Source organism: Cyprinus carpio, chromosome A12 (assembly GCF_018340385.1).
Source record: "Cyprinus carpio isolate SPL01 chromosome A12, ASM1834038v1, whole genome shotgun sequence".
Lineage (NCBI taxonomy): Eukaryota > Metazoa > Chordata > Actinopteri > Cypriniformes > Cyprinidae > Cyprinus > Cyprinus carpio.
In genome coordinates this window covers 12,426,973-12,453,167 of record NC_056583.1, presented here as the reverse complement: position 1 = coordinate 12,453,167, position 26,195 = coordinate 12,426,973, and the positions used below count along the sequence as shown (strand labels likewise).

At 35.8% G+C, this 26,195-nt stretch overlaps 1 protein-coding gene across 10 annotated transcripts in view; it reads right to left on the bottom strand.

Moving 5' to 3' along the window:
- The window catches only part of LOC109099542 (actin binding LIM protein family, member 2), a 45,852-nt gene that overhangs the window by 5,264 nt on the left and 14,393 nt on the right, over positions 1-26,195 (bottom strand). The window contains exons 3-18 of one of the 10 annotated variants that reach the window (XM_042767585.1): positions 22,156-22,339; positions 17,389-17,495; positions 17,091-17,217; positions 16,754-16,847; positions 13,488-13,575; positions 11,504-11,562; positions 10,994-11,071; positions 10,709-10,852; positions 10,308-10,340; positions 9,475-9,592; positions 7,428-7,661; positions 7,013-7,093; positions 4,814-4,915; positions 2,800-2,853; positions 1,518-1,561; positions 482-587 (exon numbers count right to left, since the gene is read on the bottom strand). In XM_042767585.1, coding sequence (XP_042623519.1) covers positions 482-587; positions 1,518-1,561; positions 2,800-2,853; positions 4,814-4,915; positions 7,013-7,093; positions 7,428-7,661; positions 9,475-9,592; positions 10,308-10,340; positions 10,709-10,852; positions 10,994-11,071; positions 11,504-11,562; positions 13,488-13,575; positions 16,754-16,847; positions 17,091-17,217; positions 17,389-17,495; positions 22,156-22,339 — 1,653 coding nt within the window. The remainder of the gene's footprint in view (positions 1-481; positions 588-1,517; positions 1,562-2,799; positions 2,854-4,813; positions 4,916-7,012; positions 7,094-7,427; positions 7,662-9,474; positions 9,593-10,307; positions 10,341-10,708; positions 10,853-10,993; positions 11,072-11,503; positions 11,563-13,487; positions 13,576-16,753; positions 16,848-17,090; positions 17,218-17,388; positions 17,496-22,155; positions 22,340-26,195) is intronic. The other 9 variants (XM_042767586.1, XM_042767587.1, XM_019113053.2 and 6 more) reach the window with 9 other exon arrangements.

Sequence of the window (26,195 nt, the reverse complement as noted above, 5' to 3'; positions counted from 1 at the left end):
TGACAAACTGTCCTGTATTAGCATATCTCCACCCTCAGCCTGTTGTACATTGTCCGGCATTCTCTCCACAACAACAATGTCTCGTAAGTTAGTTGTTTTCTAGTTGGATGTAAAAGTGAACATAAGAGTCTTCATTTTCTCCCAACATTACAGCCACTGAGGACGCAGTGGATTAGTTTTGTTTTTGATGGTAATGCACCACTGAATACACAAAAAAACGGAAAGAGGGGTGGGGTGAGCAGTAGCTCATTATCATTTAAAGAGACATGCACCAAAATGGGGCTGTTCACTGTAAACGGAGCTGTTTTTGACAAGGCAAAAAGGGTGTTGTCTTGCACAACCATTGAGGAATTTTAACCAAAGTATCTTGCAGGCATTTCATAAAGACCCTAAAAAAATCATACCAATTTGTGGAAAATGGGCCGCCGATATCCCCTTTAAAGAAGTTTGGATTCTACGAAATCATTAATTGGCTACTCACTGGTTTGAGAAATATCTGTGGGTAAGCTGTGGGTGGAGGTCCTGGAGTCCAGATCTGGAGACTGTCTATCCATCTCACTCTTCAGGTTCATCCAACTTGTTCTGGTCTATTGACAAACAAAAACAGTCAGAAACATGTTATACAACCAAATAAAGAATTCAATGGAAAGATAGGATGGAAAACATATATAGGTTTGATCAGATTATTAAAATACCCCCCCTAAAAAAAGAAGTTAGCGTAATTGTATTGAATGTGCACTTGCAGTGTGTATTTTTAAAGATGAAAAAAAAAACTATTTCCAGATAATATATTCATGAAATAAAAGGCCAATTTAGTGTACTTACAGAGAGTACACTTTCATGACTGTTTCTTAACATACTTTTAAAAAGTGCATTTTGTAATTATGTCAAACTACAAAGGAAAGTACATTTTACATCATGTTGTAATAATCTTTTTATCATGCTTTAAAGAAGTAAACTTAGTCAGCATCAAGCTGACTAACATGTAAAGTATTTGATTATAATTTTGTTATTTGATATTACATTTAAAGTTGAAATATTTTACATGTAATCAATTGCAACTTCATCTCTGCAAATGTGTAATAATACATGACATAAAAGATTTAACAGAAAGTATATTTTCATCTACCATAAAAGGTTGTAAGTACATTTGGTGGTACACTTTAACCACATTTCAAACTAAGTAGAATTATGAAATTATATATAAAGATGTACTTAAGTCTTACTTAAGTGGTCAAAAAAGCACTAAGCTCAGCTAATTGGAATTAACATAAAATACTGGAATTCATAAAAACTGTAATACATTTTCATGTAAACTGACATGCAAATAGGTGTTCAAAAACACCTACATTACATTTAGTTTGCATTTAAATAAATTCTTTTAAAGTATATTATTTCCATAATAGGTAAAAAATTTACTTCTTTTTCACAAGGGTAGGTTGGATTAAATTACCAAAACAACCTAATACTGTAAACTAGAATGGACAAATACACACAGAGATCTTTATATAAATCACCTTTCTGTCTACGTCATCACCATCTTGCCAGGAGGTTCTGGAAGCTGCAGCACAGTAAGACAGTTTAAATATATCCTAAAGGACAGTTTTCACTGTTTGGGAGAGTGACTGACACAAGTTACATCATGCAAAGGACCACACACACACACACACAATAAAAATTAGAATGAAAATACTGTTATATACTCATAAACCATCTTATTTTTTCAGTGTAGCTTGATTTTAGACAGTGTTCAAACTAATAGCAGTGTTTAAATTTACAGACAGAATCAACAAGCAAGTGAAAAGTGACAACCAAACACAACATCAAGGGGCAAGTTCAGGGGAAAAAAGGCCAAAAGAAACCAGTCAGGTGATTGATACCTCTACCACCCAATCACAATGAGCTTTATAGTTGTCTTTAAGGCAATCACAATGGATAACACAAATGCCTTTGACATTTCACCAAAGCAATGAGTTACACAGACACCGTGTTTGTTCAACATCTAAGTTACAAGACCACAGACAAATTGGAAACCATGAATACTGCAACTGACAAACGAGTACATATGAATGGACAGAGGCACAAAAATAAAATAAAAAATATATCTGACTGCTGTTTCCATGTCATGATGCATTTCAAAAGACATGTAGGATCTTGTTGATGAATCATATCAAAGGCATTAATTACATTAAATGTACACAAACCTTCAAAAATGTGGGGACAGTAAGATTTTTTTTTTTAAGAAATTAATACTTTCATTTAGCAAGGATGCATTACGTTGATCAAAAGTGAAATGAAGATATTTATAATGTCACAAAAATGTTTTAAATTGTAACAATATTTCACAGTATTGCTGCTTTCATTGTATTTTTGATCAAATAAATGCAGCTTTGATGAGCACAAGATACTACTTTCAATTTTTTTTTTTTTTTTAAATCATACTGACCCAAACTTTTGGTGAATGTGTAACATCATATAACAAACATCAAAACAATTATTATCTCTAAGTTAACAGGCACTGAGTAGCACTAATAACTCAGGGCTAACTGCAATTCAAAATAAACCCAATAAATATGTGTGAAATATGACCCGTGGCATGTGGTCAAGAAACAACAAATTAGGTACTGATTGCCTTATAACATGTACCTTGTCAAATCCAAACCTTTTTCTAGGATTTGTAAAACCTACAAGGAGCTGAAAGGTCAAAGGTCAAAGGTTACAGTTCCATGGCATCAGGTACCATGGTGACATGCGTAACAGCATGCAAAGAAACATGGTAGTACGGAGACTGGACTGTACCATGCTGTTTGTAGATAGGGGGCTTTCTATAGATATTATCTTTGACTTTAGTCTCTGAGAATGTAAGACAAAGAGAGGAAGAAAGAAGATGAATAAAGAAGCATGAGTTATTAGAGGATGGTCTTGGGGCAAAAGAAAGGGCAGAAAATGCAGTATATGTTGCTACAAAGGATTGCAGATATTGTAGTTCATCTCTTTATAATGTTCATGATCAGCATGCATGATCAAGCATTTTGCCTTTGCCAAAATCCTCGGCTTTGAAATATGGATTTTCTACAGTCAGAATTATGTATAAATAGTAACATTATAAATAATGAAAGCTTTATCTAATTTTCGATTTAGAAGATAGAAGTGCCACCTAAAATGAACCAAGCCAAGAGGAAAACAGGGAGATAAATGGCGTAATTGCAATGACATAATGTCTTTATAATTGACACAGCATGTGTCTCTCTGCAGCTTGTTTAGGTCATCCCAGCCTCACTTCTGCATTACCATTACTTCTAGAAAAAAATCAGTCATTTAATGTAGCACATGTGGGACATTTTAAGAGCTGTTTTAGCATCTGCCAGCATTGGAAACAAGACATAATTACAATAATGGGCAGAAAACACATGAAACTGATTATTAGATTTATTTTAAACATATCCAGGGATGAGCAATGACAGTAACAAGTTCCCCTTCAGGAACTTGAGCTGTGTCGAAACGCTTTGGGGAACACCCTGGCAAGACCACGTACTGAAGCATGTATGAAATCCAATTTAGAAGCGAGACATCACGAGCGGGGTGACGTGAGCAACCAGGAAGTATAAAAGTGCATCCAGGAAACGCACATGTTAGCTACTGCTCTTCAGCGAGCATGTCTGTGTGTGTGTGTATGTAACAAGCACTCAGTCATGAAAGCAAAAAGAAAAGAAAGTAATAATGCCAAAATCAAAGGCTAAATCAGTGGCGAGCATGGGCAGGGAGAGTGTTCCTCCCTCGCCGTTCCCACATCTTTTGGAACATCAACCGGCAGGGGGGTCTAGACTCGCACCCCCTTTACAGGCTGGCGCACCAGATCCTCCTGTGGGCTCAGGGAAAGCTCCTCTCAATCAGAGCAGTCTACATCCCTGGGCACCTCAATCAGGAAGCAGACATCCTGTCGAGACAGCGGCTGAGGCCCGGGGACTGAAGGCTCCACCTAAAGATGGTGGAGCTCCTATGGAGGGAGTTCAGCCAGGCAGAAGTGGATATATTTGCGTCACAGGAAACGACACACTGTCCGCTCTGGTTCTCCCTCATGCATCCAGCTCCACTTGGGCTGGACGCCATGGTGCAGATGTGGCCGAGACTCCGTCTGTACGCTTTTCCCCCGATCGCTCTGCTCCCGGGAGTTCTGGAGAGAGTACGCCGGGACGGTGTCCATCTTCTGTTAGTAGCCCCATTCTGGCTGGCCCGAGTATGGTTCTTGGACTTTGTGTCCCTCCTCGACGGCTCTCCGCTGGAGATTTAGATCAGAGTGAGACACTGCGTCTTTCTGCCATACTCCTTGCGTCCTTGCAGGTGCTTGAGTGCCAGATGTGCTTTTATACTTCCTGGTTAATAATGTCACGCCGCTCGTGACGTCTCGCTTCTCTATTGGACAGATTTCATACATGCTTCAGTACGTGGTCTTGTCGGGGCATTCCCCAAAGCATTTTGATGCAGCGTCTCATTCCCTTTGGGGAACCATGGTTACATACGTAACCTGTAGACATTTTACGTACTAAAAATAGGGCTTTGCTTATAAATGTACTAAAATGATTCAAATCATGTAAAGATGCACAACAATGACTGTGTTCTTAAGAGAAAGATCACAGAACAATATGAAGGCAGAATATGAATATGAATTATTTCATAAAATATAGGCAAATATGTGTTCAAAAAGAGGATTTGACATTGTACAGAAGTGAGGATAAAAGGGAAGAAGATATGTGAGAAAAAAAACTGCTGATTTACCATGGGTAGTTTAAGAACAAGAGTTTTTAACACCTACCTGGGATATGGAAATGTCGTGGTGCTGCCACGTATGTTGAGGAAGGAGATTTGCCATCAGAGTAGGTGGAGAGACTGGGGGTACTCCGACCACTTTCACTACCTCAGGGGGTGAAGGTCATGGCAGACACAAAAATGAAAAGGAAAGAAAAGAAAAGTTGACAGGGTTGCCAGAATTATGCTACACTGAGTCTTCATTGAGTCAGAAAATTCACAATACAGCCAGCTCTAAGAAGTACAAATTTGTCTTTGCATTGGATTTTGTGAAAGTATGTTGTGTTTATACTGATGGCATCTGATCAGTGACACTCAAATTTAATTGCACTACTTTAACTGAGCGGACAAGTCAATACAAATTGGACATAGACAGAAATGACTATCATTGGCTGGCTGAATTGTGATGTTTTCATAATATTCGGGAAACATATTAAGTATTTATAATCACAATCTTTTATCAAACTGAGAGTAAAAGAGAGAGAGAATATCTTATTCAACTACGCACTAAAATGTTTTATTTTAAAAAAGTTACTTGCGTATGTTGTAAAGCAAAAAAATTAATACACAAACAATCTCTTTCTCTATCTCCTTAGTCTTTTCTTTCTCTCTTTCACAAACACTTGCAACTGTTCTTCAAGAACATGCACACACCATTTAACACACAAAGTGCTGTTAGTAAAAATTCACTCTTTATCAGGGGAAAATCTTCCACACATCTGGAGCTGGGGGAGCAGGAAATGTCATAAAATACACCAAATATACAGTACCCAAATACAGCACTGGAGCACACTGTGGAGTATGAAGATCTCAATGCTCCCATTACTTATTAAAATATGATTTTATGGATTGCAATGCCCTACTCATATCTGCTGGGTGTAATACAGCATTTTATCAGTAACACATAATGTATTCTGTGAAAGATTTCCATCTTCATTTTATATATCTTAAGTAGAAACCAAACTCAGAGATCGATACAACAAGATCAAGGCAGCTACAGTCAGTGAGGTTTTGCATTTGTAAGGAAGAGGCGATTTTCCACCTGTGTGACTACTTTACCAATAAGAAGTCAATTAGACAGCTAAGTGAATCATAAGTGGCACACTCCAAACACAACTTCGGTGTACTTTCATGCAACATTAAAGGGCTGGCCTGGAACTGCACAAGGCCTAAGTTTAAGCCACTGCGCCTGGCAAACAGACCCAAAATTACAGTTCATCAATTTATCCCTTTAATCTTCTCCTGCAAACTTTATTCCCGCTCTCTCTACTTCTCGCAGAGAAACCACAAAACCCAAATCTGTTTCATCATTATTTTCTCCTCTTCACATTCACAGACATGTTATCTTCATGAATAAATACTTTCCAATGTATTTTAGATATACATGAAATTTACATATGCACAGCAGTGTCCAAAAGCCTGAGATAAAAAATCTGGGATTTTTTTTTAATGTTATTTAAACAGGAGATGTACAAAAAGTTGTAGGATTTTGAAAACTTTTTAAACAAAGTTATAATGTAAAATGAAGGAATATTCAGATTCTGCATTAGTTCTAGTTCACTAATCAAACTGTAACACCAGTGAAAATGAATTGAAAAACTACTGGGACAAATGTAAGAGTAAAACTATTACAAAATCACTAATCAAAAGCAAGTTTATGGTATTGGTCCGTGTTCTGAAACTCTGAAATTTCTACATATTTTACATTTCTTAAATAGTGTCAGACGTTTAGACTCCACTGTAACTCCACCTGCAAATTATTGCCTGAGTATGCATGTTCGGTGAAATAAAACACTTGAAAATGCTAACAAGATAGAAATGACAGCCACCAAGTAAATGGCAAAATTAACAAACATACAGACAGTATGATATTGAAGACAATATCAGATGCATGGTGGAAAATTTCACCTTAACAGATGAAACACAACATCAACTACAGTACAACAAATAAATGCATACTGATGCTCGCAACCAACGTTCGCATTTGTCTTTGTGCATTAGGTTACCGTTTCAGGTCAAATATAATGAATATCCACGTTTACCATGCAAAACAATTGGACATACAAACTCTATTTAAACACAATACCAGCAAGCATAAAAAAACAGATTGGTCCAAGAACTGAACCTTGCAGTACACCTACAATCACACATTACTGTAATACACTGGTGATACACAGTGAAAGAGAGACTGGTTTTAAGAGTTTACCATAAGAAGACAAATTGAGGTGCAGGGCTGTCCTAGGCCTACTTTCAGACTTTGCTTCCTGTTTGAATCCTGTCTCAATTCCTGTTCAGGAAAGGTGGATGAAGGATAGGGTAGTAATTTCATGTCTGCAATTCACTAGTCCTTAATTTTGAATGCAAACCCTTATGGAGCACTAAGAGTTTTGGAGCTTGATCCATGGTTCATGTGTGTTGAAATCCAATTCCAACAGCAGGAATGTCATGCACCTTATGACATTAGTCTTATTTAAGTTCTTAAAACAGCATTTTTAGTACTGAACTCATTCATTCATATTGTCAAGGGAAAGTGAATCTTGTTAACCAAGACCATAAGTTCACACACATGCAGCATGTGGTGATTTGTACTGGGCAAAAGCCTGCAGGCAGAACTGTGGTACCTCTGAAGTAAGGGATGTAGTTGTGCTGTTGAAGCAAAGCCAGAGTAGTGGGGTTGAGGGGCAGGGCCACGCCACCGCTCCCTTCCTGTGGTGTGTTTCTACCACTGCCGCTGTACAAAGGTAGTGGGGAGGAGCCTCTGGCACTACCAAGGACACTACTCCTCCCCGAAGTTGGAACAGCCAACAAGTTGGCATTTTCTGGATGAGTGGTGTATTTGACACTCAGATATTGCTCTGAGCAAGAGACCCAGTCAGTCAGGGAAGAATGGCAGTAATATGAGATCAGCAACTACACTTAAAAACTAAATGATTCTTAAATTACTTTCTTCTTTTAATTCTGCATCAAATCAGTTTATTGTGGTTTAAAATGTCATTTTAGAATGGAATGCTGTTCCATATTTTGAATCGTCTCGCTGCCTAATGTCTTCACAACCTGCAATGAACCTCTTAAAGGGGTCATGAACTGAGAAATCAAAATTCCCTTGATCTTTTTTTTTATAAGAGGTCATTGTACTATAAAAACATCCTGTAAGTTTCAGAGCCCAAAACTTTCTCGTTATTCTAAAAACAGCTTATATTGAAAAATGACAGGTTGTGCAATGTGCCACTTTATGATATAATAGTGTGGCTAAGCACCACCTCCGCAGAAGAAGATCAACGCCTGCTTCTACAGCACTGCCTATTTAGTGCTACCCACCGATTCGCACATGTAGTTTAAATAACGAGAGAAGCAAAAGTAGTTCTACACAGAAATCAAACGTAAAAGATGGCTCCGAAAAAAACAAGACATTGTACATTGCCAAGTTGTGGAAAAACACAGTCTTTGAGAACTTGGTCCTTTGTTCACTTCATTTCAGCATGGATTTGTTTACAAACAAGGCACAATTTAACAGGATTTTCAGAAAGACTAAAACTAAAAGATGATGCTTTCCTGAATATATTGGATCCGACAGTAATGTCGCACTGTTTTTTTAATGTGATCACTATTGCTTTGTCTGTTCTAACAAATCGTTGGATATGTATTGAGTATTTATGCGTTTTTAATCTAAATCACAGCAGCGTTTATATATGAAGGATGTACAGTAGGCTGTCAAACATACACAACTGTTACCCAATCATTGCAGTGGGTGTTACTTCCGAGTCTACAATCCCCCATGCCTATTCAAACAGAGCATTCCGATGAAGGGGGTCAAAAACAGGACAGAAAATAGCCTATTACTTTTAAATTATGATGTTTTCTGATGTATTTTTTTTTATAACATTACAAGTGGACCTCAGAGAACAGTACAAAATAAACAAAAAAAGGCAGTTCATGAGCCCTTTAAGTGGGTGATTTGAAATGCTGTACAAAAGCTGATTTTAATGCAACAATGTTGAAAACAGTTGTGATGTCTAATGCTTTTGTTATTTTTTTTCTGCTTCATTCAGTCATGGTGGTGCTCCTTAATATTTCTGATGATAAATTCTTTAATGAATAGAAAGCTCAAAAGAACAGCATTTCTTTGAAACAGAAATATTTAGTGACTTTTTTTTATTGTGTTTACTTTTGTTAAATTTTTAATTGGGTTCACTTTTAATAAATGTATTATCTTTAAAAGTACTAAAAAAAAAAACTTTCTGACCCCAAAGCTTTCGATGGTAGTGTATAAATATACATAGTATATAATATATAAACATATATATATATATATATATATATATATATATATATATATATATAAGTGCATCTCAATAAATTAGAATGTCATGGAAAAGTTTACGTTATACATTAAACATTATAAAATAAATAATATTATATATAAAAATAATATTATATATAATATTATATATAAAAATCTAAAATCTAACCTAAAATGAGGAACATAATAGGAATACTTGTAGTACTGAAGTGCAGAGTGTAAAGAGCTTATGAAGTACAGAAGCTAGTGCAAAAAAATTCCAAATTCCAAAAAAGTAACAGGAAAGAAGAAAAATTGTTTTAACCATAAGTTGCTTATAGGAAGGGCTTTGTGTCCATGTAAGTGTCATGATTTATGTGGAGGGATACCTGGTCTGCTGTAGGTCTGAGGTGAGCGGGAAGGCGTATAGCGGCCATAACCCCCTACAGAGCTGTTGGAGCTGGGGCTGGAGGGCCTCCTCTGCCGGGGGGACTTTTCCCCATCTCCCTAGAAACAAACACACAGTATTTCAGACAATTAACAATGTTCATTGGTAATCACTATGGCACTGGGACACACAACAGGAGAATATAAAGCTGGAAAAGAAACACAGATGTGACCAGTTTACAATAATCAGTCCTAACTAGTAATAGGCTGATCATTGAGTGATTACACCACAGAGTTTTCAAAATGAAGATGGTGAAAAACACACAATAACTGTTCTACTTCACAAACAACTGTTCACAAAATATGAGGAAACATAAGGTCTCATTCACTAATCATGCACATACTTGTGTGTAAAATATGTGTGAACATTTTCACATAGGAATTTTGATTCATCAAGTTTAGTAAATGTATTCTAATGTTTATTAATGCCAAATTATTTATTAATTATAACAACAGTTATTATTAACTAGTGACCCTACATTAAATCCCTGTGTATTTGAGAGCAACACATTATTAATCTGGCACAGATTCTGCATAAAAATGAGAAATAAAAATTTAATTAAAAATGTAAAAAACAAAACAAAAACAAAACAATAATTTTATAAAAAAAAAAAAATGAATCGAGCTTCATTCATAGAAAAATAGGGGCAACAAATGAATTTTCAGTCAGAACCTTTTCTATAAATAGAAGTAAACTATTTATATGCCATGATTAGCAAATGAGACCCACTGAAACAATAACAAGTCCTGTTTCTTCATGTCAACTCTACTATACCTCAGTTGGAGTAGGGGTGAGTTGCTGTGGTGACTGTAAACAAAGAAAGCAAATGAGTAAGATGGACTTGAATGCAATGATAGGAATGTTCATGAAAAAATTTGATTTTCTCCTAACTAAGTTACATGACTGAAACTACTGTAAAACATCAATGAATTAGTAAAATGATGATTTTTGGCCAAGCTATGTTGCAATGATGTTGGATGATGAGTAAAGATGATTACATTTAAAAATGGCATTATTGTAACAAATGCTGTAGCTGTTATATGAGTAATTATGCTCTTCTTTTGCTTTTAAGTCACCTATAAAGACAAAAAACTGTCAAGAATTAGAAACTGCAAATAGAGGACATGTATTTGTTATTCCCTCATGTAAGCCTGTATGAGGGTGTATATTTATACCTCTCCAAAAGTCCTATCCTCCACAGGGTAGCTAACATAGGGAGAGTATGAGAGCATGTCAGGTCTGTCAATGTTGTAGATCGCTTTGATTTTAGGAAGAGCAGCCAGGTCCTTGTAGTCCAGAAGTTCATCACCCAGCTTTGCTAAGAAAGAGCAACATTATGGCATTATATAACTCTCTCTACACATACAGTTATTCTTAGGCTTGTGTGTTGCTGCCCACTGGTGGTGATCTTGAAGAAATGAAAAGTAATAAAGCAAGGAATCATTTTCAAATGCACTTACATAGATAACTCTGCTAGGGGAGCCCGATGCACTGGAGGCAGGAGCAGAGGTGATGCTCTCAGAAGAGGTTCTCGTCACTCAAACAAAAACAATAATGCTCTGCCATTTTTAAAATCAACAAACAACAAGCAACCATAAAAACCATTGAGAATCTCATTACAATAATATGAAAGATTTATTTGTAATTTTATTTATTAGTAATGCATTGACAATGTCTTCTCTATAGCAACATGGATCTGAACACTTGCCCAATTACAACACTTTTCTCCTTTACTTCTTGAATAACAGCTGCCACGACCAACTATTCAATCATTTTTCTTAAGCAAAATGTATTTAAAATTCACTCAACCCATATTCTGTGGGAAAAAGTAGTGCATTTTTTCAATACATGTGCAATATATAAGTAGCCTAATTTACAAAAAGAGAATTACTGTTTCAGAGCATTTAGTTCCTGGTCGTATTGGATTGCAGGTGTCTTCAGTTATATTTTTAAAGTTTGCTAAGTTTTACCTTACTCTTTTCCTCCATACGCGCTGCCTGTCTGCAAGGAGGATGCCAAATGGAAGAACCTGTGAAAGAGAAAGCCACAAATAACTCACAAGTCCTTGTTAAAAAATATGGTGGCCCTAAGAAGTATTTGACACTTAAGTCACTCAAAATGGCTCAATGTCATTCCGCTAGAATTTCATTTTTCTTGACCATTTTTGCTATTACTTTTGACTAACTGCTGTCATTATTAGTGGATTTATGAGGTCAGCTGCCTTCAAGTTCAACTTCACATGGCACAATATTCACAGGTTTAGTACTACTCATTAATTATAAATACTGTATGTCACATTTGACAAACTTTTGTTAAAAAAAGTCTTTAAAATCAGGTAAATTTATATTTTGTTATGTATCACAAAGACATACACTACTGTTAAAAAGCTTAGAGTCAGTATGAATCATTTTAAAAGAATTAAATACTTTTATTTTGAAAGGATGCTATATATTAAGATCTTTTTTTAACATTATAAATGTCATAACTATTTCAGATGCTGTTCTGAACTTCTGAACTTTCTATTCATCAAAAAATCCAGAATTATCACACTTTTCACAAAAATATTAAGCAGCACAACTGTTTTCATTATTAATAATTACAAAAAAATGTTACCTGAGCCCCAAATCAGCATATTAGAATGATTTCTGAAAGATCATATCATACTGCAGGCTGCTGAAAAATTCAGCTTTGACATCACAGGAATAATTGTATCAATTATAAAATAAAATATTAAAAAATGTAAAAAAAAATTTGCTGTATTTTTATCAAATAAATGCAATCTTGTTGACACTTCTTTCAAAAACATATATATATATATTATTTAATTTAATTAATTTTTTCCCCCCAAAAAAAAGAAAAAAAAAAAGAAAAAAGAATAGTGTAGATTTTTAAGTGAGGCTTGACCTTTATTTTGGGCCCACTATATCTTTAAACTACTTCAGTTCTTAATTCAATAAAGATATTTTGCATAACTTATCTCCTGAGGAGTTAGCATTTTCAGATATGTGGTATATCTGAATATGCTAACTCCTCAGGAGATAAGTTATGCAAAATATCTTTATTGAATTAAGAACTGAAGTAATACATCAACTGGCATTCATAAACAAAGTAACACAATCATTCCCCCTTTGAATGAGTCAGCAGTCTTTCATTTTATTTTAGCCAGATTGAAAAAAGGCTTCTAACTTATTCTACTTTCTAAAAGAACATCTGACTATAAATCTCCTTCGACAAACTGCAGTGCAGTGAGTTTCTGTGGTAAATCACTGTGCAGAGTTAAACGAGATACTGAAGTATTGCAATGTTTGAGGTAGGACACAAAAATAAATAAAACCACATTTATCTTATGGTGTCAAATATGTATTTTGTTCTTTAGAATTTAAGACACATCAACTATAGAATGTATTCAGGTTTTAGTGACTGGTCTGAGCTTTTAGCTCCATATGACTGTCTATTGCTGTTTAAAATACAATACAATCTTTCCTTTCTTGGTTTTGTGAGTACAGATGTGTTTTCTTAAACATAAAACTCCACGTATACTAATTCATATACAAATGATTAAAAAATCCTTGTTGGTAGCCCTCAGCTTTGTCTGTTTGTCTTTCTGGTTTCATGGTCTAAATTTAGAGAATTTTGCAGAATGAGGAAAATGTTTCCTATAGCGTTCTGACACAAATCATCAAATTAAATTCATCTCTTTAACCTTAACTTTTGCTTATCATAGCCAACAATTCATTTTTGTTTCTCTGATTGGATATTGTTATGCTTTTTTATCAATATAATCCACAAAAGGTTGACACATTAATTGTCACATTAAAATAATTTACAAATGAAGAGACAATCTTCAAAGAAACAACAGAAACAATCTTCATTGTACTAAAATATTATTTTTAATTAAACATCACCAAATTTAAGTATCTGAATCAAATCTAAATTTGATTATATTTAAATTACCTTGCAGGTACATCTCCTCCCCCTCCCCAAACATCTTGTCACAACGTGCACATCTGGCACATGTGGGATGATACTGTTTTTCTCCAGCCTGTAATAAACACAGAGCAGAGCATACATCAGTCATGTAATGGCTTTCTGTATTGCTTGAGTGGATTTGCCTCAGTAGGTTTATTGTACTGTGCTGAAAAAAAAAACTCATTCTCATTAAACTAATTACCTAACATTTTGAATTACAATTGTAAATTGCAAATGCAAATATATATCATAAAAGCATTTATCATACTGAATTTGTACTGCTTTATCATTGTGTTTTCATGAAAATAATGTCAAATGCAAAAATAACAATGACCTTGGGGTTAAATATTACCCAAACAATTCATTGTGAGATTGACGCATCGTAATAAATGGGCATTTGAGAGACAAAGTGACAGATATTGTAATATGCCATAAATAAATGGTATTAGTATATTTTATATACACTACCATTCTATTATTCAAAAATTTGGGGTTGGTAAGATTTTTTACAGACCCCAAAACTGTTTTTGAAAGAAGTCTCTTATAAGGCTGTATTTATTTGATAAATAGAGTAAATACAGTTAAAACAGTAATGTTGTGAAATATTATTTTCTGTGTTAATATATCTTAAAATGCACTTTATTCCTGTAAATACAAAATGTATGTGATGGGGAAATTTTAGTCTTCAGTGTCACATGATCCTCCAGAAATTATTCTAATATGCTGATTTGGTTCTCTGGAAACATTTCCTATTATAAACCATTTTCAACACTGAAAACTGTATATTGTAATATTTTATATTGTAATAAAAGGATTTTTTTTTAATAGAAATTTCAAAAGAACAGCATTTTTAAAAACATAAATCATGTTTTAATCATATGTCTTTACTGTCAACTTTTGATCAAACGAGTCCTTGCTGAGTAAAAGTATTAATTTGGGATCTTACTGATCCCAAACTTTTGCATGATAGTTTATCATCAGATAAAGAGATAAAGTCCTGTCTTTCTCTAGCTTATTCTCTCTGGCATTCTAATAATTAATCTGGTTATCAATCATTTTAGTGTTTCTTAAGAACTCTGTCGGGCTGTAATCTTGCACTATTCCTTTAATTATTTGGCACAAGTCTTTTCCAGGTTAGTTTTAGATTATGAGCTAAATAGTTCTAGAGTGTTCTGTCCACCCAGAGAGAGTACAGATTAGTAAAATCAATTTCTTCTTTTATATTTTCCTTAGATTCCTGTCATCCATTTTTCATCAACCATCATTATGTCCTAAAGGACTCATCTATGATCGGAAATTTTCAGCATGCTGTGCCACACTCCTTTTAGTGTTCAGCACAACTGTTGATTTCATTTCTCATGTATCAAAACCTGCACTGGAAAATCTACTGAGCCCCCTCCTCTCTCTCCATTCTCTTTCAACACAGTTACAGTCTTGCCACTTAAAATGTCGTGACATTTCAGGCTCAGATACAGTTCCCAATCACAGGGCTTTATTCTCTTTCTGTTACAAACAAACAACAAATTGTTTAAAAATCCCCTCAAATACACAATAAAAACCTTTACCTTTAATCACCTCAATACCCCGATGCTGTTTAGGCTTGTGAACTGGCATTACTCCTGAAAGGTGAGCTAATTATTCTTGCTAACATTAGAATACCTGTATCAACTAGTCTTCAGTTCATGTAAAAAATGTTGCCGAGGGCAAAACAATATGCCAAGATATAGTTTTTCATGACTTCATTTAATTTACATCTGCTCAAAGCACTTTGTAAATTGTCCAGTTAAAATTACCATCCTAAACCATGATGTCACACAGTGACTTGAACTAATTTTGACACACACAGATACACTTATTTATAGAGTGACAGATATGAAATACACACCAAACCTACAATTATTTTTTACAAGCAATTCTTATTCAAATGAGACCACCCAATGGGAAACTTAACAGATACAAAGAACAACTACTGTACATCAATAGGGTGCTTGTAAGGGTGAAACAAAATAGCTGTTTAAAGGAAAATAAAGAAGAGTTTGCATGTAAGAACAAAAGAGAGTGAACAAAACTGAAAAAGTGAGAGGGAGATGCAATATGAGGAGATATATTGTTCTAGAATGTAATTAGGCTTCAGATGGGTTGTGAATTGACTGTCTGAGATTGTCTTTGTAAGCACCCACTCAGTTTCTGCCCTATCCAATATGACCACTGGGATTATAGAGTACAAGCCTGAAGCATTAACAATGCATTTTACTCATATGACATATTTCAGAGTGAAACAGAATATTTGATAAGAAAAGCGAGACTTGATAGTATCAACTGGGAATTAACTGCATCATGATAAGTGGCCAAAATCACACCTGAATTTGTTTTGTGGCTTTATTTCTATGTCTGTTCACTTTGAGACCATCTAGGTTTTATGCCACTTAAAAGTTGACTAATTATTTTAGCATAAATGCAAAAGCAGGGCTTAACGCTTTCTTTTCTTTTTAGGAGCACTTGTACTCCTAATTTAAAAAAAAATGAGAAACACCCAAAAAATTCAGGAGCACCTTTTGATCAATAACAAAAATTAGCCTTCCCATTACGAGGTGATATCTAACTCCATAAAGTGATTTACAGGGGCATTTTTTTTAACCTTTGTAATTACATATTTTCTAACTTTATTAAAAGTATGTCATCTTTTATGTCTAATTAAAAAATGTTATAAGCTATTTCAAAATGTCTAATTAAAGCAATAGAATAAGAAGTAGAATATGAAAAAATTAGCAATCAGATGAAATCAGCATTAACAAAATTCATTTGCACTACAGAGGTGGCACAGAAGAACACAAAAGTGGCATATAGGTACATTTCCAGATGTTTAATGAGGCTCAGTCATATACACCACTGCAGAAAAAAGTGTTTATTACGTTTGAAATATGGATATTTTGCTTATGAAAACGCATGGATTCGCTACAGGAGACCATTATTCATGCCCCGGAGCCATGTGAGGCAAGTTATATTATGGATGCGCAAGCTTTATTTGACGTCTTTTGGACTGTTCAACAGAAACACCCGCTGACTGCAATGATAGAGCTTGGAATAGCCAGGACAATTTTTAATATAACTCCGACTGGATTCGTCTGAAAGAAGAAAGTCATACACACCTAGGATGCCTCGAGGGTGAGTAAAACACAGGCTAAAAAACATTTTTTCATCAACTAACCATTTAAAGGAAAACCCAACAAATAGAAAAGATTTCTTCATACCTCAAGTACTTTTCCAGTGATGTATTTCTTGCAGGTTTCACACTGGATGCCGAACATGGCATGGTAGTCTGCCTCACAGAAGGGGATCCCGTCCCTGCAGAACATCAACACACATGATGTATTTCACTTGAACTCAAGGATGGTGACAGATCTCTGTATGCTCTCTGGTCTTGAGAATCCCCTGTTCTTTTATATTAGAGCACATCAATAACATTGAGTCATTCTACAGGGTTCAGCAGGCTTGCAGATTACCATATCACATTACTACGATCGATAAAGCACACACAAGCACCCATCTAAACATTCACATGCAGAGAACAGTAAGAGTGGGACTAACTTGCTGATATATTCTGCATTTAGCACTTTATTGCACACTTTGCACTTGAAGCAGCCAAGATGCCAGTGCTTGTCCAACGCCACCAGAGACTGCTCATTTTTAAACTCCTTTCCACAGCCACAGCAATCTGCAAAGAGAGCGAAACAAAAGTGTAGTGTATTACTAATGAAATGGCAGGGAGAGCTGTCATTGCAGTCATTTAGGAAATGAATGAGTGAGTGAGTGAATGTGTGTGTGTAAAAGAAAGAGGCTAACATAGAATGGAACAGATTGCAATGCAGAAACACAGAGTACTTACTGTGCACAGCCTGTGGGGGTGCCGTGCTGTTGACTGGCTGAGTGCATTTCTCACAAACACACTCCTTTCCATTAAACGTCACACGGCCCCCAGCTGGAAATGGCTGCCTGCCAGAAATACACACACATACAGTCACCTCATCATTCACTAAAGTTATAAAGTCACTTTCACATGAGGATGAACTTTAAACTAGTTTCTCAAACCATTTTCAATTAGGATCAGATGCAGGGGCACTACATTATGAAAAACTCACAAAAGGGTAAACATTTTAGCATATTTGCAGTTGGCAAACATTGTAAGATGATTACTGCTTTGTTATTCTTTTAAACTAAATCAAATAACTCAGCATAAGCAAAGGCAGATGCATTCTAAACGGCCTGGTTCACCCAAAATGTAATTTACATGTACTAAAAAAAAGGAAGCTTTCTATTTACTAAAGGAGACATTTAGCATAAATTTAAAAGCAATGAGGATGGATGCTGTCAATCTCCAAAATATGACAAAAAAAATACTAATTTGGATATTTGCATATTCAAACTAGCACATCACAACCAGTTATGACACAAATGACAACCAATGTTGTTTGGCATCACTGGTGTCAGACCTGCTGTAACAGGTTTTTGCATGCAATATTATATTACACATAAATGTAAATGAGATTTTTGGAGCTGTAGACAGGGTTTTAGCGAATAATTACTTAAATTTCAGTCTGTTCTTCACACAGAAAAGCCAATCAAAAGTTGAAGGTGTCATATATAGAACTGCAAACCTTTGAACTACTTTTTTTGATGCTTTGTTTTGTTATTTTTAGAGCTTGACAGCCCATTCAGTTTAAAACTGATTGCCTTAAACCAATTAAAGTAAAAAAAAAAAAAAAAAAAAAAAAAAAAAAAAAAAAACTATATTTTTGAGTACTGTCACATAATTAATTTGAGTTGCCAAAAAAAAAAAAAAAAAGCGATTTTCCTGACGAAAAATAACGATAAACTCTACTGAAATACATTGTGCAGGTTAAACCTAGGGATGCCCGATAAATATCGGCACAATACTAATGCACATGTCATCAGTAAAGCCGATTCTGTAATCAGCGGTAAATCTCTACACGTGCGTGCTTTCACGTGGAGCAGCATTTACTACACAGAGCCGTTGTTCACTGACAATCATGCCAATATTTATTGTGCATCCCTACTTAAACCTAAACATATTAAATAAAAAATACAATTCCAAGGATCAAATTAATCAACATTTTTATTTCTTTATAAATAAAGCAGCATGCAGCATTTATAGTCTTGGTATTAGTACATTTCACTGATTTTACAGTGTATGAAAATACCTTTTACATTCCACAGAAATTTAATGTGATTTAATCTAATATTATTACATTAAATAATTTTCTGGTGTTACGGCACCATGAATATGGCAGGCATAAGACCTCTTAGTTGAAGCAGGCCATCATAAGACAGGCTTGATGGCACATGTCCAATCATCTCTTTGGCTGATAGTTCAGTACGAGAGCTGATGATATCACGGTATGTTGATCATCCAGTGGAGAGTCCTATTAACACACTATTGCCTGATTCTGAATTTAAATCTCATGTGCTACTCTATGTTATCCAAAACTCTTGATGGATACTGGTTGTCTGTTTTTCTTGGTATAACATAAAAAATACTTTGTTGCTGTGGTTGTTAGCCCAGTTTAGTTTGTAAAAATGTCATCATTTAAAAGCAACAGCTGTTCTGTAGACCTCTATTCACACCTACTACCCTGCCATTACAGTTATAATAATAGCAGTAACGATAATTTCTTATTGGCAAAGAAACACTATGTGTTGGAATAGGTTGGATAGAGTCATCCAGAGTAACTACAAATTAGATATTTACTAGGTGATTTAAGATCCAGTCACACCCAAGATACCAATTGGGTACACTGTTTGCACAGAAACATGGGCATCGCTATGGAAATGTAGGAGGGACTCGTTCTGAGCAATATGTCACATGCACACACACAACATCCATCCAGAGACTGAGGGTTACCCCACACCACTCTGGAAATAAGTGGCGTGGGAGCAGAGCATACACTTAACATTCTCACTGAAAGCTGATGGGTCCCCTTTCCTTCCCCTCCCTAAGTAACAAGATTGCCTTGCCATAAAATTGACTCACGCACACAGTCAGTGGCAGAACATTTCAAAACAGAACACCACAAATGGCAGCTACACGAGCTAGCATGAATGCATACATTGAAACTCAATAAGTACACTTACTTTGAATCTCCATGAGATACAAATGGATTTTTTTCAGGAAGTGCTGAATTTGATAAAGATGCATTTGACGCATGATTTGTCATCTAAAAGCTTTCAAAAGTTTTGTATTTGTAATAATAAATATAAACTAATTTTGGCTGACAAACGTTCTAAGGAAACGCAGGCAGGTGCTACGTGCTACATGTCTATATCACTACACCAAATGACCCCACAAATATACTGACCAAGCAAATAAATACTGTATAGTTAACAAACAACAATATAAAAATTACAAATGATTTCCATGTTTTTGCCACAAAATTAAATTTTATTATGTTCTCTTTCTCCCGCTCTCTCTTTCATACAAACGCACACAAGTAACAGTAAGGACACACACTCGCATACACAGAAACATACATGTGCACAGAAATGTGTTGTCAATGCTGCTCTCGATTTTATCAGTAAAATAGTTTAGCAGCTTAAAGCTACAGAACATTTCTTACTAACAAGGTGATAACAGCACTGTTACTGAAGATGATGAACTTACAGTTTTGCTATAAGTAGAGATGCTGCTGCTGAACATTATTGAGAGACGCAGACACAAAGAGGAATTCACACACACTTAATCTCTCTCTCTCTCTCTCTCTCTCTCTCTCTCTCTCTCTCTCTCTCTCTCTCTGTCATAACACAATTAATAACTGCATTAGTCGCCTATCAATGGCTCAGGCCTCCCATGTCCATAGCCAGCTATGAGATCACTGAGGTCCCGACCTCAATCATAAAATTTGTTGTCAGAGTTAACGAGGCTTGAGAGAGTTGTGAGAGAGGGCATAAACTCCACCGTGTTGCCAGATCCTGCTATTATAAGCATCTTTGGACTTGTCTTTTCCACTTAATTTGACACTTTAGAAAGTTAACAAAGTGGGAAGTGGTAGTTTAGGGTTAGTGATATCTTTATCTTATCTTATTTGCAAAAGATTTGAACTAATTGATCCTTCAAAGGAAGTTTAACTGACAGGCGATCTGACCACTCATAATGCCGAATCTGCCAAACAAACAAACAAAACATGAGAGTAGATTCAAGGTGCACTACGCAAAATTTGAAAAACGCTTCTGACCACAGTATAGGACTGAGCCGAGTCACAAAACACACTCGCTGCCAATCAGCAGTAAGGGGCGTTTCTAGTAATGATTGGTAGAAGAGAAAGCTCAGAGATCGAACATAGATAGCGAGAGATGGCTGAAAAAAAAAGTGGAACATTTTGGAGGAGCAAAACATTAAAAAGAAGGGTCACGATCAGGCAAGAGGTAGGACCCACGTAAATATTGGAGCAGCTTTTCAGCGGTGGAGAGAACTTAAGGAGTGGGAAGGCCTGGAATTGGACGCCAAGGTTGCTTTGTTTCTTCTTGATAGTTGAGATATGTTTATTTTTATGTTGAATTACCATAGTAACACACATCATAGGCATAGCAGATTCCTCCACCGTCGCTGACAGGGTTGTGTACATAGGTTTGGGGCGGAGTTATCAAAATAGGGGCAAGGTCCTGTTGGGGTATGGGCATGTTAGTTTTGGTGCTTTCAAATATAAACATCGCTTGGCAAAATTCGCTTAGTGCACCTTTAATGTTGGTGGACTTGAACTTGAAAAACAGTGTGTATTGACATCTTTTTGCATTGAAACAAGATATCCTTTGATGTTCATTGTTTATTTTGTGCTCTAACTTGTAAAGAGGAAGAGATGATCGGTTCACGTGCCGCTTGAAATGAGGCGAGAACTTTGTTTCATACATAAAGTAACCTGCTCTGTCTTGTCTGTTGGCGAATTGCCAGTGTCCTCTTTGCTCCGCAAAGTATTTTTTACTGCTTGAGAACATGTGTGGCGTGAGAACGCCATGGCTTTTGGACATAGCAACAGTAATGAAGAGAGGTGGGTCTTTGCGAAAGGTCAATTTTTTTGTAGGTTTTTTCAGTTTCTGTTTTCATAGCAATATCTGCCAACACTGCATCGCCGGCACTGACCAAAATCAAAAAGGCCCACAGACATGTTATTGCTGACAAAATACCACATTCGGTAAGGCAAACGCAAAAAAACATTGTTATTATCTGTCAGAAATGTTGTCAATGCTATTAAAAAGGACAAAATCAGATGACTATCTTGAAATACAACTGAACAATGTTTAGAGGTGTGGTAACCATAGTATAAGTGGAGTAATTGACAATGGGCCGTTGAATTATTAGAAAACATTGCACACCCAAAGTTATTTTCTAATAATTCACTGGGAATTCTAGACATTGATCAGATGTTTTCTATCTAAATAGTTCTCAGGTTTTTGTCCTTAAAACGCTCATTTGTCTAAAATGCTAAATTATTCCTTACTGATAAAACTGATATTAAGTGAACTATGTAATTAACATTTTGGGGTTTGTTTACTGCTCCTGTACCTTATCCAAATCAAAATGTTCAGCAAAAACTTAAAAGTACCAAAGTGAATGTATGTTAGTGTGTTTGCACATGTGTCTTACTTGCAGATGGCACAGACAAAGCAGCGAGGATGGTACGTCTTGCCCAGGGCGGACACAACTTCCCCTTCAATGAACTCTTCACAACTGAAGCAGCGGGTGCCATAGAGTCGCTGATAATCCACAGTGCAGATATACTCACCCTGACGCACAAAAAAGCCTCCCTGAGCCAAGTCACATCCACAAACTGCAGAAAAAGAGAGAGAGAGTTAAATCTTTAGAATCTGCGGCAGGGCAGGGTTTGCACTTGTGCATATTACATCCCTAGTTGTCAATAGAAATCCATTACGACTACCCAAATCATGCGTTTGGGTGTGTGTCCATTTGTTTATGTGAGCAGAGTAATTGTTGTGTTTCTAATCAGCACACCATGACATCATCTAGGCACATGGAGACTGGAGACCGGTGCATGAGTGGGGAGGACAAAACAAAATGAAACACAACCTTCCCATAATTTTCCCCTCTCCCTCACTGACTCCCTCCATCTCTCCCCACTCTCTCTTTCCTTTTCTCACAGTCTTTTTTCCACTAAAACAGGAACCACATCAGGAACATAATACACACAGACATGCTCCAATGACATAATTCTCAGGGCTGATCCATTTTCCACCTCCTCTGAGGTAAATGATAACTGTGGAATTTCCTTCTCTCCCATGGATATTCTTTCTGTCTGTCCAAAGCTGAGATATCTCATTCTGAATAATAGACCAAAACAAGTGCACCTCTTTCTTCAGTCCTTGTATTTGTCTGCCATCATAATTTTAACAGTAAAAAACTCTAAAAATGCTATTGTAACTGTTAATTGGTTAACATTAAGTTTCCGTACTATATACCATTCATGTAATTTTACAGTAAAATAATTTACAGGGGTTTTTTTTGGAAAAGAAGTTATTTTATAATTTACAGTGAAAAACAGTAAATTCACATTCCCAGAATTCCCTCTGTGACAAGTCACATTTTATGTTTTAAAATTTCTTTCTTTTTATATATATAATTTATGTATCTTAGAGCTGTAAGTTACATTTTATCTTAACGTTTATTGCATTATTTAGTGTCATATTCGTTACCATGATGGTGTTTTGTATTTGTCTGCACCTTCTATATTTTAGTTTTTTACAGCAAATTTAAAATCAAGTTGCTACTGTATTTTTTACAGTAAAGTTCTAGCTACCACAGCTGAAGCTTTTTAACATGTTTAATAAATGCAAAAGAAAATTTGCCCTGTAAAATCCCAATATAAATAGGTGTAACATCTTTTCTTCAGTACAGAAGGAAACGCTGTCAATTCAAATTCAAAAGCAAATCTGGACTATGCTATCCACATTCATTTTATTGCTCTATATTCTTACTGTATGTCAACAATTGCATCATTTTTGTCTGTTTATTTTTAGTGAATATAGGAGAAACATTTAAGAATAAGTTGAAACAGAAAATGTTTTGCTCTTAAAGAGCAACTTCTGAGCAGTAAAATTGTTACAATCCCAGTAATATATAGTATGCATCCTATTCTCCCTGAGCACCTGACAGTAATCCACCTGTTTCAGTGAAATCCCATCTTAAATGACCTCACTTGCCTGTTACATAATAAGCTTAACAGCTTTAGCATTCAGAAAATAGGGCCTCTCTCTTGCTCTCTTTCACACACACCCAAATGCACACATAAACTAATACATGTACTAATGTCCCGTGTTAGAACAACACAATGCATTCTAGTAATGTTCTGCTCGTAGTAAAAATCCAAACAATAACACAGGAATGTTGCTCAGGAAATGGCAGACCTATTTTCCACAGCTGCTGAAGAGTGATTGGTTGGTGACCGTGATGTGGAAGGTTAGCTAGGTTATAGGCATATGCGGTGTGAAAATGTGTGAATTCTGTTCCAAATGAATTAAAACTTCCTCCAAAAAGCACAAACTGTCTTGAAGAGAACCAGTAAGGTAAGAGATCAGCACATACCCAGACCAAGACTAAAAACTGAACACTGAACATGTCATTTCATCAAGCAAAATGGATTTTAATAAAAGCCATAGCTGCTTTATTTATATGAATTTGACCAATGAGATATACATCTTATTAAAAAATTGCCAAACGTTGGTTAAACTATCCTTGTCAGTTTCATAAGATACTTCTAAAAGATTAAAGGCTGCTTCGAGTTATTTAGAATTTTTTTTGTTTGTTTTTTTTTTTTTTTTTTTTTTTGTGCAGTAAAATTTTAACCATTCTTAAGATAGGAGTTTTCTAACTTTTTGATCCCAGGGACCCTTAATGTGGTGATGCCCCTGAGAGCGACCCCCTCCCTAAAATTTAAAAGTCACTATAGCTAAATGTTCATTATATTTTGTGAGAAAAACAATAAGTGTAAAATATGGTTACACCATGTTTCAAAATTAAATAGTTATACATAATTAAATTAGGTTAGTAATATTCGCCAAATATTGTCAAGAAAAAAAAAGAATGATTGCTAAAATATTATAAATAAAATATTTTCTTTGTATTAAGATGACAGTTGACATCATTTTCACTCTCTTTTGTATAAACATAACTAAAAAATCAGTTACTCGTAGGGCTGTCAATATAGTAAAATAGTTGTGATTGATCTAATGATTTATTACCAATTTTTAGAAAGGAGTATGAAGTTATAATATCAAATGTGTGCTAAATTATTGCATTATTATTTATTATCTTAATTCATTAACTTTGACAGCCTTAAAAATACCTCCCAGTAAAACATCTTGTGGATCCCCAAGCATCCAATTGCAGCCCCCTGGGGGTCCTTGGACACCAGTTTGAAAACCACTGCTCTAAGCACACTTTTGCCAATCAAGTATTGAAGAATGTAACCCAAACCCCGCAATGAAAAGAAGAACACTGGGCACCACAGGGTGTGTCTTTCACCCTGCCGGTATATTTAGATCAGCTGCAGACAGAAAACAACACCTGAATAAGAGGAGCAAGGAATGTGAGCAATGCTGCTCTCATGATCAAACACATACAGCAGTCCTTCCTCAACTGAAAGTGTGCAAGTTATAATGTTAGTTATCATACTGAAATCCAGAGGATGTTTTCATCCAAATACCAGAACAATCCCAGGAACAGCCCTCCCGTAGGTTAAGTGCTCCAGATGGACACCTCATCAGCAAACTGGGAATGAACATTTTAGGTGCTTAAGCTCCCAAGAATGTCACACCTGCCAAATGATGAATGAAGAGTGGGAAGTTTATAGATACGGAAAGTCTGATTTTGGCTTACAAAAGAGCAGATGAATTAGAGAACATAAAAAACAGCACAGCTAAGGAGGTTATACAAGCAGCACTAAAAAGAGAAATGGAACACAGAAAAATGATGGTGGAGGAAGATACGCAAACTATAGAATAGAGAAGGAGTGCAAACGAGAAAAAAATAGGGAATGTGAACAGAGTAAGGGAACAAGGACAAAATCTCTGCATCGACATTCTCGCATGTCTGACTCTCTGAAACCTAAACTAAGTAAAGAAGATTATAAAAACGTCTTACACTGAGGCTAGTGGGTGAAAGCAATTCCTTTACACATTCCTCACTCGAGGCACTGTAAACCTAAGGTATACCTTGGACCTAAGATCCAGGAAGCTATCGGTGAAAGGTCAATGATAAACTGCAGGGTAAATCTCTTTCCTTAAGGCCAAGGAATTGCAAAAGCTAGCTCCAGTGACATGTAATTGGCAGGACTCACATCAACAGAGGGAAGCGTTTTATTCCTGTAGTTTAATATAACCCTTCTACACACTGTCTAAGCCAACACTAGCTAGTTCTAGTTTTACAACTGAATACTCTGGCAATCTAAAATGGCGCTGGATTGCATACTTTCAGGGAGTTGGCTGGCTGGAGAAGGTTTACTGTTCCTCTACATGAGAAGGGTTGCATTTTCACATCATGAGGTCAAACTTTCGGTAACAATCCAGCAGACATGCTCCTGATGTCATATCTGCCTTAGAAAAAACTAGAACGAAAGTTGAACATGTCATATTGAGTACTCTGTAGAGACATTCCATGAGATCACATAGATG